The sequence below is a fragment of the Talaromyces marneffei genome, chromosome 1 (assembly GCF_009556855.1).
Source record: "Talaromyces marneffei chromosome 1, complete sequence".
NCBI lineage: Eukaryota > Fungi > Ascomycota > Eurotiomycetes > Eurotiales > Trichocomaceae > Talaromyces > Talaromyces marneffei.
In genome coordinates, this window is record NC_072348.1 from 1,215,443 (window position 1) to 1,232,532 (window position 17,090).

The 17,090-nt window shown below is 47.1% G+C and overlaps 6 protein-coding genes across 6 annotated transcripts; 2 read left to right on the forward strand and 4 right to left on the reverse strand.

The window, feature by feature from the left end:
• Positions 1-286: 286 nt before the first annotated feature.
• Positions 287-940, reverse strand: EYB26_000448 (uncharacterized protein; the record flags this gene model as incomplete). Its single annotated transcript, XM_054259764.1, has 1 exon — positions 287-940. One exon carries the CDS (start codon positions 938-940, stop codon positions 287-289), a length of 654 nt encoding a protein of 217 aa, XP_054115739.1.
• A 1,375-nt stretch (positions 941-2,315) lies between these two features.
• On the forward strand, positions 2,316-3,459 carry EYB26_000449 (uncharacterized protein; the record flags this gene model as incomplete). The annotated part of the gene is made up of 5 exons (XM_054259765.1): positions 2,316-2,435; positions 2,492-2,540; positions 2,600-2,917; positions 2,969-3,062; positions 3,114-3,459. The coding sequence occupies 5 exons, from the start codon at positions 2,316-2,318 to the stop codon at positions 3,457-3,459; spliced, it is 927 nt and encodes a 308-aa protein (XP_054115740.1).
• A 173-nt stretch (positions 3,460-3,632) lies between these two features.
• EYB26_000450 (uncharacterized protein) lies at positions 3,633-5,895 on the reverse strand (the record flags this gene model as incomplete). The annotated part of the gene is made up of 12 exons (XM_054259766.1): positions 3,633-3,733; positions 3,793-3,864; positions 3,949-4,440; positions 4,497-4,596; positions 4,654-4,753; positions 4,831-4,927; positions 4,989-5,052; positions 5,111-5,177; positions 5,244-5,261; positions 5,310-5,665; positions 5,727-5,775; positions 5,825-5,895. The coding sequence occupies 12 exons, from the start codon at positions 5,893-5,895 to the stop codon at positions 3,633-3,635; spliced, it is 1,587 nt and encodes a 528-aa protein (XP_054115741.1).
• Positions 5,896-6,275: 380 nt separating this feature from the next.
• Positions 6,276-7,783, forward strand: EYB26_000451 (uncharacterized protein; the record flags this gene model as incomplete). The annotated part of the gene is made up of 3 exons (XM_054259767.1): positions 6,276-6,598; positions 6,659-7,074; positions 7,125-7,783. The coding sequence occupies 3 exons, from the start codon at positions 6,276-6,278 to the stop codon at positions 7,781-7,783; spliced, it is 1,398 nt and encodes a 465-aa protein (XP_054115742.1).
• A 496-nt stretch (positions 7,784-8,279) lies between these two features.
• EYB26_000452 (uncharacterized protein) lies at positions 8,280-10,924 on the reverse strand (the record flags this gene model as incomplete). The annotated part of the gene is made up of 2 exons (XM_054259768.1): positions 8,280-10,386; positions 10,446-10,924. 2 exons carry the CDS (start codon positions 10,922-10,924, stop codon positions 8,280-8,282), a joined length of 2,586 nt encoding a protein of 861 aa, XP_054115743.1.
• Positions 10,925-13,375: 2,451 nt separating this feature from the next.
• On the reverse strand, positions 13,376-16,445 carry EYB26_000453 (uncharacterized protein; the record flags this gene model as incomplete). The annotated part of the gene is made up of 3 exons (XM_054259769.1): positions 13,376-14,801; positions 14,857-16,098; positions 16,378-16,445. The coding sequence occupies 3 exons, from the start codon at positions 16,443-16,445 to the stop codon at positions 13,376-13,378; spliced, it is 2,736 nt and encodes a 911-aa protein (XP_054115744.1).
• Positions 16,446-17,090: the final 645 nt, after the last annotated feature.

Here is a 17,090-nt window from a genome sequence, read left to right on the forward strand (position 1 = left end):
AGTATATACCCTCGAGTTGAAGCTACGCATAATCAACTTCAGATTGCATCGTTAACTTTGAGAATTGTGATTGTCCTAAGAACACCAACATTTACGATTTCATTATATTATGTGAGGGGGGTTACTAAGGCGTAGTAGTACGAAATAGGAGTAGGGTACGATTCTTAGGGTAAACGTATATAGGGATATCGTTCGCAGCTATTCGCTACTCTCTAGGAGGCCGATGGCCCTCTTCCTCCTTCTGGTTAACTTGCAAGAGCACCAATATTGAACCATCCTGACAACGTCATTCCTGTTCGAGATATCGCAACCATCTCTCTTTGTTAATCCGCCAGAGTAAATCGTTCCCAAAACGATCACTTTTCTCTTCATTATCATCGGGCTGCATCTGAAATCGCACCTCCATCACCCTACGCATAGCAGTATTGGATGACGGAGTCCCGATCCTCACCTCGATCAATCCCAACACATTTAATCCATAATCAATAACCATCTTCAAGGCCTCTGAGCCAATACCTTTCCGTCTTGCCGCGGGATTAACCATCACGCCAGCAGCGCCGGCTCTCGCAGATCCGTCACTATTTTTATTATTTTCTGTTTTCGCGGGACCGATCCAACCTAGTCCTGCAATACCAAGAACTTCTTCCTGGTCATTGGCGGTATGAATCACAGCAAAATTCAGGTGATTCAAGGGTTCATTGATGTTCAACCATTGGCGACATACAGACTCTCGTTCTTGAGGAGTCGACGAGGCAACCGATAGATCATTCTTTGTGTTAACGGGGTTGGCTAGTACGTCGATTAACGGTTGCAGGTCCTTTTCCTGGGGAATGCGAAGAACAAGTGGTTTGAATAGAGGTTGAAGAATTGACATTGGTTGGGATATATCGCGAAGGTTGGTCTGGTGGGTGTAGAATGTAGATACTTCCTTGCTAGCCATTGTTGAGGAATCGCAGAGAATACACAAGACAGTACAGAGAAGCGTGGATGATGGAGTGTTATTTCTTAAGATTCAACCACCACATTTTATTCAAGGTACGTACTACAAAAAAGGAGAACCCCCAGTGGGCCATAAAGTCATATATATAGTTGGAGTGGTCGGGTTCATATCAACTTGTTATCTAGTACCTGGTAAGAAATGTGATTGGAGAATAATTAACATACAAGAGAAAGAAGTACATCTAACATGGAAGGACGCCAATGGGCTTCAATTTGGAAGTCGCATCTGTAATATGGTAGGTAGGATAAGGGCATATCTCGCTAATAGACAAGCAGGTCTACCAATCATTGAAGGCATATTAATGAAGCAAGGTACGTGAAATGCTTCATCCTAGTTGCCCTCCTTGAACCCCAACCTTCCTTGAGCAAGCTATTTAATACTGCATACACGAGGATTGGTGTTTTGGCCATCTTAAAAGTTTAGTTCTGGCTCCTCCCAATCATCCACAAACTGGTCAAGGCGAATGCATCTGCCCACCGATCTCATAGCCCAAATAGGAGATTCGCCATGAGTAAGGGGATCTGACACCATTTGATTGCAATGAATAACGTGAGCAATTTCCAATGCTCTCTTTGGCACATAGACGGGCTTCATACCCTTGGCGACACGATGCATTGCCCCGAGCCATCAATCGCCACTCATAGAGACAGTGTGCCTTCTGCCATGCATTATTCGTCCAGAGACTCTTATGCTTGGACAGCTCCTCTGCAGTCTGGGGTACGGGATCGGTGAAGTTCAACCAAAGGTACCAATGAAACTGACCAGCTGCCCATAGTGCGAGATAAGAATCTGTGTTGAGCGCCTCCTTCATAAGGTCCTCCTCGAAACATGCCGGTGGCACGTAGGAAAATGAAAAGCCATCAAAAGGACAGCCGTTTGCTTTAGCTGCTTCTGCTGTCTCACCGCACTCAATAAGTCGACCATCGTCGGTGGTTAAGACGCCGGTGGTTACATATCCGGATATAGCGGAGATGGATATACCTACCTACCTACCTAGGTACCAGTAGGTATAGGAATATACCGTCAAGGAATCCCGAAACGCAGTTGATCTCTCAAAAAACAGTATAAATCGGAATTTCCAGCAATGCGCCGCGACCCAGGTACTCCCAAGTAACAAGCACGATATTGCAATTGTATGTTCCATGTCGGCAGGAGAAAGAATACTACCTCGGCCCATTGGCTGATTGACGCGGAGAGCTATCGTTATAAATAACCCGGTGCGGAGAATGAATGAACCTGGAGAAGACGACTACAACCTCAGCCATCCGTCTAACCACATACCACCATTTATATTTTTGAAAAGCACAATTCAAATATGTCTGGCCCCGGAGCTGGTTTTGAATATCCCCGCCGCGCCGTCACCTGGACGAAGCGTGATGCGCTGCTCTTCGCAAACAGCATTGGATGCAAGTCCGATGAATTGCACTTTCTATATGTAAGTTACTCCTATATTTAGGTATCAAAGGCTTATTCAAGACTAATTTGTATCAGGAACTCCATCCAGACTTCGCCGTCTTCCCAACATATATAAACATTCTCCGTGAGTCAAATCACTACTTTCGAGACCTTATATAAAACCTAGGCACTGATAATCAACAGCATTCAAACTCACAAACACCGACGTAATCGACTTCTACAAAGCTTCAACAAGCACTCCAATCCCCGACGTCCCCAAATTCAACCCCCAGCGCGTCGTCGATGGCGAACGCAGAATCATCTTCCTGAAACAACTACCCACATCCAGCGAGGGGAAACAATTCGAGATTCGAACCAAAGTTATTGGAGTTTATGACAAGGGAAAAGCCTCGGTTGTGGAGACTGAGGTTGCTTTGGTGGATAAGGAGACGGATGAAGTTTATTCGAAGATGATTGGGAGTGCGTTTTATGTTGGTCAGGGTGGTTGGGGTGGTCCTAAGGGTATGTTCTTCTTGGGAATTTTTTTTTTGATAGTGCTGACGCAATGTATAGGTCCCAGTGCTGTGAACTATCCCCCTCCCAAGGGCAAAGCTCCAGATGCTGTATTCGTTGACCAGACCAGCGAAGAAACCTCTCTTCTTTACCGGTAAGTGCCACCCGTTATTTTTTCAGAAGGGGCAAAGTCTCATTCAGTCAGTCTCAACGGCGACTACAACCCTCTCCACGCCACCCCCGAACCAGGCACAAAAATGGGCTTCGGCGGTATCATCATCCACGGCCTCTACAGCTGGAACGCCACCGCCCACGGAGTTCTCAAGGAGCTCGGCGGCAGCGACCCCAAGAACCTGCGAGAATTCCAAGCTCGTTTTTCATCTCCAGTTCGTCCAGGTGATAAACTTACTACTGAGATCTGGCGGACTGGGGAGGTGGACAAGGATGGGTTTGAGGATATTCGATTCTCTACGAAGAATCAGAATGGAAAGGCTGTTTTGGCTAATGGGCGTGCATTGTTGAAGGTTGCGACTAAGCGTAGTAAGCTTTGAGGGAAGATGTTATGTTCTATTGAACCGGTTTAACGGCATCTCATACACTAGCTATAACAAATATCATAACAGAACTCTTCGGGTTAATTGTTCATATATTTGACAAGACGATGGGTATTTTATGCGACAAATCGTACTATACAGAAAAAAAAGAAGCTTTCCGGCGCTTGAGCTTAAAAACTCTGCCGAGTACTATATGTACCTATATCATCCAACACCTTTTCTCTACCGTTTTTCAGCAAACGGAATCGTGAAACGAAATCGTCATTGTTTACTGTTTAGAAATAATCTGTTAGCTTTCTGTGATACGTGTAAAAGTAGAAGAAGACGTACTATAACCACCACACATCCTGCGCTTTCCGGTAAATGCAGAGCGGCCGTGAAGCATCCTCCAGTTATCAAAGACTAACATATCAGCAGTTCGATTAGTGCACTTTCATGACATTTGCAAAATCCTCTTATAGAGCGATCAGCTGGCAGAAGACTCACGTAATGCCGTCCCTGGTTCAAGTTGCAGCCATTTTTGAGTCTGGTTCTCTCGGCGAATAATTGCATTCCAATATCGCGCAGCACCATACCATTGCATGGCCATAGTAGGCGTCCAATCAATCTTCGCCGCACGATCATAGTTATTCCACCGAATTCGCAACAGTCTTGCATTTGTGGGCTCTCGTTCAAAGACTGGGAAATATCTGTATGGCTGAATGCTGACATCCTCATTTCCACTTGAGTGCCAGGGATGTGCGTAGTCTGTAAGTGCTTCTACACTTCGAGGGCGCTCCACTAACATGCGATATGCTGCATAAAATCCGTCGACGAGTAACGTTGTCCCGCCTTCTCCTCCTGTATGTTCTAGGAGATGAAATAGTTGTAGTCTAGCCGGGTCCGAAAAGTATGTATTATCTGTATGTGCATCAAGTGCTTCATCAGTGTATGCCGAGTCTTTGAAGGTTAGATCGGACGTGAAGTCCCAGAAGCCCCCTGTAATCAAGTCAGTTGTTTGTACATTTCCGGATAGCGTATTGTTTTTCAAGTACCGTAGTGTGTCTCCCTGATGAAAGCTATTCTTTCCAACAACTTTTTGGTTGCCTCTGGAGTGACCGGAACACCTTTGACCAAGCAGTATCCCCAACTGATCTGCCACTGAGTAAGCTTTCGTTCCGTATCCATGTCCTAGGTCCAGCCTATACATACGACATATTGTAGCCATTTAGTGAGGCCTTCATTTGTGTTCATGACTTCTTCAAATTCCACACAGGGGTGGAATTTTTTGTTGTACGAATGGCTGAATTTTCTGCGGAGCAGTAAGTAAGACATGTTGGGTTTGAGTAATTTCCCACTTATGGGATCCAAAAATGGGTGGGAAAATACCTGAAAGTGAGAACTTTGTTGCTCATTTCTAAGTCGCTGGGCAACTGGTGACTTTCAAGCCAGGAGATAGGATATTCACCAACGTGTCCATCGGACCCTCCAAGTCAAGAGTCAGCTCAGATATCAATATGCTGTTTAATAGAAGTACGGGTGCGTACATTTAACGTTTATATATCCGGGTACATTATGGTACACCGACTTCGCAAAAATCTTCTTCGGAAACTGCGCGTCCGGTGAGCTATTTGTGCCTTGGTAAGGAGAAAAATCGGTCCTAACTCACTTCAAAGCTGGACGCCATGCGCTGTCTTGTGTCTAGACGAATGCAAGAGCTACATTGACAATTGTCCCTGTACAAGCAAATCAGATTCTGTGCCTTCTTCAGAAATTATGATAGACATCAGTTGTATACATACCTGAGCCAATAAGCAGGACTAGATTATTGTCAGTAGGGATCTTGACAGAGTTGATGCTGCACTCACTATTTATTGAATGGTTCGAGGTGCACCTCCTCGTAAAATGACTCGTCTTCGAACGATTCGTACTTTCTGATCGGAGCGGGCTGAGACAGGTCTATCACATCTTCTGAGTCATCTGTATTGGCGATGTTTGTTGATTCATGTTCCTCTCCATGAATTGGAGGACTGGGCTGTGTTGATGGTGATGCTATGGTAGATGACGTTGATGTCTCCGATAGAAGAGCATTTCCATCCCCGTCAGTGCCATTTTCAGCTGTTGCTCTCGCCTGCAGGCGTTTATTTTTTTCCAGTGATTCCAATGTCTGCTTATTACCAGGGACACTAGAAGTTTGTTGAGTTGGAGTAGAGCGCCTTGGAACCTGCGTTGGTGACAATGAGTAAATGAATTGACCCGAGGAGATTGATCCATGTGAAACGTACTCGTTTCCAAGGCCATGTTGATGACAGAGACGAATTTGTCCTCCGGCAGCTTATCTGAAGTTAGTATTTCATCAAAATGTGTATAATTGGGCCCTTACCCAAAGTTCTTCTGCAATATCAGCTCTTGAGCCCTGTACAGATTACCGGGGCGGACACGGTGAAGTGTCATGATGTTGGGGTGTTCTGCATGCAAGCATATGTTGTATCCGTCAATGATTTGGCTGAACACACAAGTTTAATGAGCCAATAATAAAGGTTAACCAAAGATTTGTTTTGATTCTTCAAATATCGTCGGAAAGTGCATGCATAATTTGGGATGATCGGCCAACGGAAATAATATCTGATAAGTCATCACGTGACTGAAGATGTACCGTAAGCTTAGCTACAGCTCGCTCATCATCCACCTTACTAGTTCTCCGTCCCAGTTCGCCGCATCAACAATCAACCTCTCACATCATTTGCTGCATTCCATCGATTTTCTTCCTCTCAGGTTATCAAACGTATTGAAGCCCTATCTTTGTTTTAAAAAGTCAAATTAATCACCACATCATGTCCACCCTCGAAGATCTCGACGATCTTGAGCGCGAGGATCAGAGCAAGAAGCAACAGCAAGGTGATGGAAATGGCGACGGCAAGAAGCCCGGCGCTGATGGCGATGCTGAAATGCAAGATGCAGAGCCCAAGAAGGATGAAATCGATGAGCTTCTAGATGCAGAACTGGTCGGAGCAAGCACAGATGACATCAAGAAACGGCGACGGCTGCTCGACAACGAGTTACGGATCATGAAGAGCGAGTTTCAGCGGTTGACACATGAGCAGAATACGATGAGAGAAAAGGTCAAGGATAATCAAGAGAAGATAGAGAATAACAGGTTGGTGTTCCTTTACTCTCATGGGTTGGTTGATTACAAATACTGATAAGGTGATGGCAGGCAATTACCATATCTCGTCGGAAACGTTGTCGAACTTCTAGATCTCGACGTCGAAGCAGAAGCTGCAGAAGAAGGTGCCAATATCGATCTCGATGCTACCCGAGTTGGAAAGTCTGCAGTCATCAAGACATCAACCCGTCAAACTATCTTCCTCCCCCTCATTGGTTTGGTGGACCACGAGAAACTCAAGCCCGGCGATCTCATCGGAGTGAACAAAGATTCATACTTGGTGCTCGATACTCTTCCAGCTGAATATGATAGCCGTGTCAAAGCTATGGAGGTTGATGAGAAGCCCACGGAGAAGTACACTGATGTGGGTGGTTTGAGCAAACAAATCGAAGAGCTTGTGGAGGCTGTTGTTTGGCCTATGCAAGAAGCAGAGAAGTTTAAGAAGATTGGTATTAAGGCACCGAAAGGTAGGTTCACGACAGATGGTTTCCAAGCTTGTTGATGCTAACTTCCACAGGTGCCCTCATGTACGGACCACCCGGTACCGGTAAGACGCTACTAGCTCGTGCCTGTGCCGCTCAAACGAACGCAACATTCCTCAAACTCGCCGGACCCCAACTGGTGCAGATGTTCATCGGAGACGGCGCAAAGCTGGTCCGTGACTGCTTCGCTCTCGCCAAAGAAAAAGCCCCATCAATCATTTTCATTGACGAACTCGATGCCGTCGGTACGAAACGTTTCGATTCTGAAAAGTCTGGAGATCGTGAAGTGCAACGAACCATGCTTGAACTTCTCAACCAGCTGGACGGTTTCGCTTCAGACGATCGTGTCAAGGTCCTCGCCGCTACGAACCGTGTTGATGTCCTCGACCCTGCCCTTCTCCGATCTGGACGATTAGATCGAAAGATCGAATTCCCTCTCCCTAACGAGGAAGCCCGTGCCCAGATCTTGCAAATCCATTCCCGCAAAATGACAACAGACGACGGCGTGAACTGGGCTGAACTGGCCCGCAGCACGGACGAATTTGGAGGTGCCATGCTTAAGGCTGTGTGTGTAGAAGCTGGTATGATCGCGTTGAGGAAAGGTATGAACAAGGTTAACCATGAACATTATGTCGATGCCATTGGGGAGGTACAATCGAAGAAGAAGGATACAAACATGGGAATATACGTTTAACCTTTTTCCCTCTCTATTTACCCAAATTTGTGTGTTATTTCGTTTTCTAGAGAATAGCATCATACATATCCATCTAATTGGCGTTGTAAAAAAAAACCCCCCATCCCAAGAAATTAGGAAGAAGAGCGAAATGTCAAGGTATTATTTCCAATATTATTGTCCCTATAAGTTTGAAGTAGATAACAATATAATTAATATACACCATACCCCCCCCCCCCCCCCCGGCCCCCTTTTGGTCCCCCTGTACCAGTACCAAACAGAAAAGAAAATGAACAAGGTCAAAAGAGAGAGATATACAATAATAATGACAGTCGAAACGAAAAGCAAGACAACGAAAGTAGGAGCCCAAAGAGCGAGATTAAACGCCGTAATATGTATGTATGGTACCTGAAGCAAGGGTATTCACGAACCGACACCAAGAAAAGAGATACACCATATACACTAAATGAGAAGTAAGATGAGTATGTATATACCAGGGAAGATATAAAAAAAAGGTTTAGAAGAATCTTTTCACGTCAATAACATCCGCATTATTCTGTCGTTCGCGCTCGAAATGCATCCACCAATCCTTGGGATGGCCGGAATTCCAGGCCCCGTTGCATGTATCTCTTCCCCAAGGGGAGTTGTTGGCAGACGGGGAGAAGGAGTATGATATCGGAGTCGGGGGATAGGCCGGGATGGTTGGTGATGTTATCATTGATGTTGCTGTTGTGGAAGAGTTGTTATTAGAGCGAGAGCCGAAGCCGCCCCAGCTCGCGAGTCGTGATGCCGCCGATGTTGTTGTTGTGGGTGATATGATCGAGTCTGATGTGCTGAGGTCGCTTTCGGTTCGTTTCAAATATTCTGGATTTGTGTTTGTGGAGGATGATGAGAAGGATGATGTATGAGATAGGGAAGAGAATGATTGCTGTTGTTGTGCTGTATTGCTACTGCTCATTTGTACGGGGCCTAAGAGATGTTTCCATCCCAGTAGACCTCCGTCCGAGTCGATGCCACGGACGTCTGGTTGGAGATTGAAGCGTGGTATTGACCCAAGGCCGGTTATCTCATGAGGCGTTACGGCCCGCACAATGCCCATGATTGCCGGCATGCGGAATTCAAAGACTTTCTTCGGTCCATTGGGATTCGATTCGTCGGGTTCATCAGACGAGGGGGCTGGATTTTGCGCTCCTGGATACGAGCCTCCAAAGAGATCTTTGCTTGCTTCATCCTCCTCATCTTCGTCTTCATCTGATTCCGCTTCCATGGCGCTGTCGGGGACATACGAGTCTGAGTGATCAGTGACAAGCACCTTCATACCGGCCTCGCTATCCTTGGCAGCCATGTCGATGAAAGTCTGAGCCCGAATTCGTGCTGATGTCAAATTATTCCCAGCGGGCAACGCCAAGGGTCGTGTCCTGACTGAACCATGAGAACTTCGCGGTAGACTATATCGATCTGATGGGATCAAAGCCTGTCCGTGAGGGACCGGTCTGCAAACTGACTGAAGAATTCCTGGAGGCTCAATATCCGATGGAGCTCGGAGCTTTGTCAGATGCGGGAACCCCGAATAAAGAATGCTTTGAGCTAAATGGAAATTTGGCGAATCATATGGTTTGTGAGGAGTCACAAATGGTAGGGAGTCTAATGACTTGCCGAGTCCGGCTGCAGAATCAGGTCCGGTCACGTCCCAATGCAATTGTTTCAGGCTCGCTGATGCAAGGATTGGTTGAAAGACCATGGCTTCAGAGGGAAGAGTGGGTAATCGCGTGGACTGGACCAAGTTGAACTTCTCCAGCAGTCTCAGAGAAGCAAAAATCTTGGAAATCACCAATAGAGAACCGATATTCTGCTCGATCAATGTTAATGATCGAATCGTGCGGGCCTCTGGCCGTGACACATATTGCGCTATACCTCCGTCTGTAACACCTCGTAGATTCTCCAGACGTAATGATTCGAGTGGTGGAAGAAACTGCAAAGTACGATCGGTGAAAGCGTCGGTATCAAAAGAAGAAATACACAAGTGTCGAAGTGCAGGAAGACGATTGAACACTCTCAAGAAAATTCCATGTTCAAGTACACCACCCATATTGAGTGAATGAAGCATCAGAGTTTCCAAATTGCTCCAACACGAATGATAATGAAGGAATTCAAATGCTTGCTGAGGCTCGAGCGATTTTCCTGCTGTTCTCGAGGTCTTTGTCGGTGATGAAGACGATGTATTCCTGGAATTCTTATCTTCAACCAAAGCTGTGCTATCAACCGGCTCTCCCAGAATCCACTGATGCTCCCTGAGGCGTTTCCGTGTCGACAAAGCATACGTCAAACGATCGAATTCGTGATGAAAAGACATATTGAACCCAATCAGACGTTCCAGATTCGGACAGACCATGACAACGGAGGCGACCAGGTCACGATAGTCCTCCCATTGCGGATTCATCTTGCCATTTGCGACGGTTGGTGAGACGTCGATTTCAGGGATACGCAATTCAAGAACAAGATTCGCCAGTAACTTTCGTTCTCGTAACGTCCTCCTCAACAGTTTCAGCCGACTGCCTCGTTTGAGTCGATATTTCTTCAACTGGGCTGGTGAATCGGCACCGTGAATATGGATATAGTTATATCTAGAGAATACTTAGCACGAAAAAAAAAAGGCCCAAAGGGGTGTGGCGATGTAGCATACAGTTTACTCCTGACATTCCTCTCCCAAGTCCGGCTTGTGAGGGCCAAGGCATGTAAATCTCGTTGAAAACATGTCGTACAGCCATACTGGTAATTCTCAGGGGCTTCATGCAAATCTTGCAATTGTCTCAATATACAATCGTACACTGCTGGCGGTAAGCATTTAATGGCAGGTTCATTCGGTTGGCGGGGGAGGTTTAAAAAGGAAGTGGGAATAGTCGGAGTGGGAGGCGGCTGCTGTGCGGCGGCGGCGGTTTGTTTGTTGAAGACTCGATACGAAGCTGGTTTGGGGGAGGTCGGAGAGTAGACGGTTGGTGGTGTGCTGCTGAATGTGCTGCTGCTATAGTTACTGGTATATGAAGACACCGACGCAGCCGAGCCTCTTCTGGGAGGGACGTCCTGGATTGCAACGGAGTAGTCTTGGTCGTAGTCTCGGAAAGTCACCGGGGCTCGTTGTGAAGTTGCTGTAATGACACTCATGATGAAAGAATGTGCAGTGAGCGTATAGAATAAGTAGATCAATGAGCGGGATCGATCATCAGGAGAGCTCTTCTCGCGGCTTGTCTGAAATTTCTTTTTGTTCCCCCTAACAAACGACTCGGAGATGGTTGACAGGATTCGTATAAAGGAATGACTGGGTAAGGACCGAAACGATTCACGTAAGCAGGATGTAGAAACGAGAGACGCGAGTTGCAAGCAACAACTACAACGACAACGACAACGACAACGACATACGCAGGAGGGACCAAGTGAGAGATCAACAACGATCAACAACCCTTGTGGTTAGCTGATGGAGAGAGGTGCTATGAGTAAAGATTCTTAGTGGGTACTACAAAAAAGACGGCATGCGGCTGTGTGATTGGCTGGCACTTGGTAACCTTAATATCGCCCCATTTCTGCTCTGCGCGGTTAGTTGCCATGCCGCCGAATGGAATACGACCACAAGTACAGCTGATGTCCAATCGAGTCAGGTATTGGTGGTGCCGGGGTCAGCCGTGCATATGTGGTTATACTCTGTCGGTAGTATGTGTACGCCGCAAGTGACTCTGAGGTGGTTAACCGGAGAGTTGTTGTACAGAGTACGTACTCTGTAGTACCCTGTACCTACGACCAGGTAGCGTGCGATTGCAGAGAATGGATGGAGCTCAGGGGAAGCGGAGCCTTGGACCCCTCGTGCACATGGACTAAGCCACAGGAGGACTAGTACGGAGGATGTCATGCACGTTACTTCCACGAGCGGAGTATCCATTCCACATCACATCGACGCGGACAAACTGGAGTCGGTCTGTGACAGCTCTCCATACTCAGTCCTCCTAAACAGAACAGCCTGCGCTGAGGGCTGAGCGAGAATCAGAGTTCATTGCGTGTGATGCGATTCGAGCAAGACTAAAGTAGAAGGTCGTATTGGAGGGCTCACCACCATGCCAAAGGGCCATTAAGCGAATACTAAGGCAGACACTAAGGAGGCCCTAGGGCATGCTAACCGAACAAGGAGCCGATATCCCCACAACGGGCTCTTCTGGCGTTTCTATTGGTCTGCCCAGATAGTCAAAAGCCGCGCCAAGACCGCGTGAACCGGTGGAGATTGGCACTAGTCTTCAAGTGGCCTAGTCGCTAACGCCGCTTCTCTGCTCGCTAAGAAGTAAGAAATTACTAAGAACGGTTGCTAACAGAGTTGCACTCTTACGTCCGATCATCTCTCCTTTTGGTGCTTGCTCTTTCGGGCCTAGCAGTCCGTTTTCTGTCTGTCAAGACTGGAGACGCCCCTTTCTTTTATGGGGAAATCGGGTCCGACTTCCAAATGTAAAACATACACCTCGGCAAGGCGGGCAAGCAATAAAAACACAATCCGTAAATTCTTCTACATCAACTGCATCTGATTCGACAAAGTTTATCAATCGTATTAATCGGATTGAAAGTCTGATTGGTTGGGGCGGAATGGAAAATTCTCCGCGATAGTTAGTGGTCCGTCGACTCTAGCAGCATGCGCATACAATCTTTCCCCTTTGATCAATGTGTACTCAATTGAGGTCAATTTATGGAAGCATCGTTATCGTAATTGCCGCCCGGAGCGATCGTGTGGCTTGCCCGTTGACGCCTGCAGGACATACTTACCACGTAAGGCTGGGTCTCAATAATTATTGTACTCTGCAACACACATGGATCCCATGAGCCGCATGGAATCGAGTCATGTGCTTCCCGAAGCTCGTCTGTCTCCATCAATGTCGACTCGTCCATACAATCCATAGATGGAAGTGTTGGTAAGGATATGCTTTTGATTGAATGTAAACTGAATGCAAAACTACCCATGCCGATAACGCAGGAAACAACAACTCTGTACATGATCTCCAGGGGTATGCAATTGAATATATGAATCGGCCGAGTATCAGAAGCTCGCCGGTCGAATACTAATAACGCCATATGAAAGGTCAAATGAATGATAATAATGGGGGGAAATGAGCAGGCATGATGGTAATAAGAATAATAGACAATAAACAATAGATAGTAATAATAGGGAAGGCAAATGTCTCTGCAACAACGTCACGACACCTACGGTCGACAGAGGTAGGATGCTCAAGGAATCACCCGCCAGAAAAAAACACATACGCCGCATTGATATGAAAGTTATTGAATGTCAATGAGAAATTGTGAGGGGCCAGCATGTTGACAGAACCACAGAACGACAATCCAATATCTACCAACGTGTTGTCGGAAACAATATCGTGCCATCTTGTAGACTGACAAAAGTCGCTCACCCTCATATCAACAAAAAACACCAACCAGATAACCAATGACAACGATATTGCAAGAGACATTCGTCCACCTCTCGAGTATGCATGAAAATAACCAAGTATATGCAATAGGACTCCAAAAGAATGAAGGGGAATCAAAATCCACAAACATGCACCAACCACACATGAATGAAACAGACTAAATGTCAAAGTTGTTAAAGACACCGCCTTCTTCTCCCGTCTTGACAACTCCGCTCATACGACCATCCGTCGTGTCGACCGATCGTTGATGGCGATGCCACGACTCATCTTCTTTCATATCTTCGTCCATCCGGTCTGCGCTGTTGTCCTTGAGGTGATGATCCATAGAGCTCTCGTTCACAAAGGTGAAGCCCTTGAAGTTAGCTTGCATGCCAGGTGAGAGAGGGGTAGAGCCAGGCATGAGGCCGTTGGCTAATGCAGCAGCACGATCGTTCAACGACGTGGAGTGATCCAAAGCAGTGGTGAATTCAGGATCAAAGTTAGAAGTGTCCGACTCCGACTTGAGCTTCGGTTTGAAAGGGGGAATGACCTCTTTCCGACGTAGCGCTTCCCAGTCGATGTCGTGGAAGAACGGATGGGCCATCAACTCCTTGGCATCGTCCTTGGCTCCCAGGCGGTGCTTAGGGTTGCGGTTGAGCAATCCCTTGACAAAGTTACGTCCCTCTGTGCTCAATGCATCTCGTGGAAAACGAACCTTGCCAAACGCAATATTTTTGTACATCTGTTGTGTATCTTCCGCATAGAACGGGCTCCAACCGCAACACATCTCAAAGACAAGCACACCCAGAGACCAAAAATCAACCATTTTAGTATAACCTTGCTCATCCAACAGCACTTCCGGTGCCAGATACTCGGTAGTACCGCAAAACGTGTTTGTCGTGTCATTCTTGGTGAGATTGGCTTTAGATAAGCCAAAGTCGCAAAGTGCAATGTGACCATTAGCATCCAGCAGAATGTTCTCCGGCTTCAGATCACGATACACAATATCGTGGTCGTGCAAGTGTTGCAAAGCAAGGATCAACTCTGCAATGTAGAACTTGGCTCGCGCTTCTTGGAATCGACCTTCTTTTTGAAGATGCCAGAAGAGTTCTCCTCCGGACATATAATCGGTAACCAAATAAAGATCAGTGGGAGTCTGGAAGGAAAACTTGAGACCGACAATGAAAGGCGATGCGGCCATGGCCGTTCGGACAAGAATATTTCGCTCGCCCAATGTGTGCGCGACCTCCTTCTTCTGAATAATGACCTTCTTGGATAGAACTTTCATGGCGTAGATTCGTTGAGTATCCTTCTTCTTGACCTGATAGACTTGACCGAATGTGCCTTTTCCAATGAGCTTCAAGATCTGGAAATCGTTTGGCCCAACTTGCTTCTTCTCGGTCCTCTCAAAGTGCATTTCCAGATGAATCTCTCCAGAAACCTGCGAGTCCCCTTCACCTCGAGCAGCTAGAGGAAACCAGCCCTCCAAGCTAGAGCGTTCCTCTCTGAGGTTGAGGCTCATTCGTACGTGGCCCAAGAACGCTTCTTGGTTGTACCGATCGTACACAGAAACCTCAATCTCAGATTGTTCGCCCATCACATCACTGCATCGGAAGTTAGTTAACGTAGGTTAAAGTCCAATTTGAAGGAGATACGCACAATACTGCTTCGTGGTTCCAGTGAGGATCCGTAACAGGGGCTCTGCCCTTTAAGTCCACGGTGTCCAATTGACTGTTGTGGCTACTCTGGCGACTCTTCATAGGAATGGCCATTGGTCGGCCTGTATCGTTATCGAGATAGTCCCTGCCGCCACTTTTGCCTTCAGGAGACTGTGCACCGCTCCGGGTACCCTTCGAGATATACTCATTCCACTCGAACACGCACACAACGTACGGATCAGCGCTGGGACGTAAGCCCCTGGCACGGGAGATTTTGACGAACAATTTGCCCTTTATAGGCGCGACTGCTGGTCCTTCCGACGATGAACCGCTATCACTCGATTTACCATCAGATGCATCCGAACGAGTTTCGGTGTCACTTCGGCGTTGATTCGACGAGTTCGACGGAACCGGGGCCGAGCCGTTGGAATGAGACATACTATTGTCATGCGACATGGCTCTTGGTGTCAAAGGTGGAGTATTCTTAATATGTGAAGGATTAGCCATGCCCTCAGTCAGTTTGGCAAGATTCTCAGAAGATTTAGATATGTAGTAGGGCTTCTCATGCTCCAACAGGGGGACTGCCGGTGGAGGTGGAAGATCTGAGGCGTCAGGGAGGGATGGATTGGAGAAATGAGATGCAAGAACTGGGTCGTCAGAAACGCTGGAAACTGGGTCACATGTGGGACGTCGTGAAGAATGTAATTCGGAAACATTGTTATGCGACGTTGTCGACGACATGTAATCTTTCAGCGCAGAATAAATGGAGACGGCAGTTTTCTCGGTGGTAGGCGCCGTGCTCTCCATTTCCTCCATGTCCTTCTGTGATAATGAACAAGCAGACGAGTAGGGGGGAGTAGGAAGGGATGTGGGATTGGAGAAAGTCTCTGTGGTCTCGGTTTTTTCTGGTTTTTGCGAGTGCTCTTCTGTAGCATTCGCGCCAGATGACGGAGAAACAGTATCAGAGGCACCATCCACACCGGGCTTCACAGTCTCAACTTTGGAGGGCACATCCGACCCCGCAGGAGCAGGAGTAGAGTTCGCAACAGAAGTAGTAAAAGAACTAGATAACCGTGCTTTGAGAGAACTCAGTGGAAAAGCAGAGTTACCAACCTGAGAGAAATAGTGGATTATAGAAGGCAAGCGCTTATCCGCTGGGTCAGGCTGAGGGGTAACGACCCCTGATGGTGTAGAGCCATTCGACGTGATGAGGCTGTCTGGATGATCATCCTCATTTGCAGCACTGGCGTTTATATGGTTAGTCTTCAAGTGTCAAAACAATCTTGTGCTCAAAAAACAAGCATTTCGTTCCCCGCATCTCTCCAGGAATAATCTCGAAGAGGGCTGTTCAGGACAACGTAGAAACAACAACAACACCGGTCGCATTACAGGAACAACTGCCAGAAACAAAATCCAAAGGATATGTGGTGTTCTTTCAAAGCCCTCATTTTTCCGGTCGTCACAGAGAAAACAAGAACCGTTGCTGATGTAGGAAGAATGTCGAGAAAAACGCTCAACTCACTTCTGTAGTACAGCCTGCCTCATGAGGTCCGCATCGGAATGCGGGTGAATTCCGCCTGGTGCAGCCATGAGTGTCTTCCCATCCGATCACTGTCGGGTTGTCCTTCTCGACTGCAGTAGACCTGGGTTCTTCGTAACCAGATGCCGACTTGCCCGCCGCGCGTATACGAATAAACTAGATGCTGGGATATTTATTGCGAATGCAATAGTAAAACCTGGTAAACAATAAATAATATATAGGAGGTGGAAGGAGCGTGAGGTTGAGTGGGAAGAGTCGTTGGACGCCAGTCAATGACCTAAGAGATGCGGGATGATCGATCGTTACGGTGGACTCGCCTGCGGCCTGCGGGTCTAAGCCTCTCAGATTTAGGCCTGGTAGGTACCGTTGGACGAAGTACACAGTACATACGTACACAGGCCGGGAGTAACGCGACAGTCGACCAGCCGCTCGGAGCCTCGGACTCTTTGATACGGGCGAGTAGGAGGACGACGAGAGGGAGATCGTGGTTGTTGTATATTGGTGAGGAGTAGGAGTCGAAAAGAGGAGAAGGCGAGGAAAGAAAAAAAATAACACGGAGGATACTAGAGTAATAATATAATAGTTGACAGTATTAAATTATGACGGTGATACGGTATCATACGCTGTAATTAACTCTGGGTTAACCTGGTTTATCCCCCCCACGAAGGCAAGAGGTAACCGCACTTGTGTGGCTG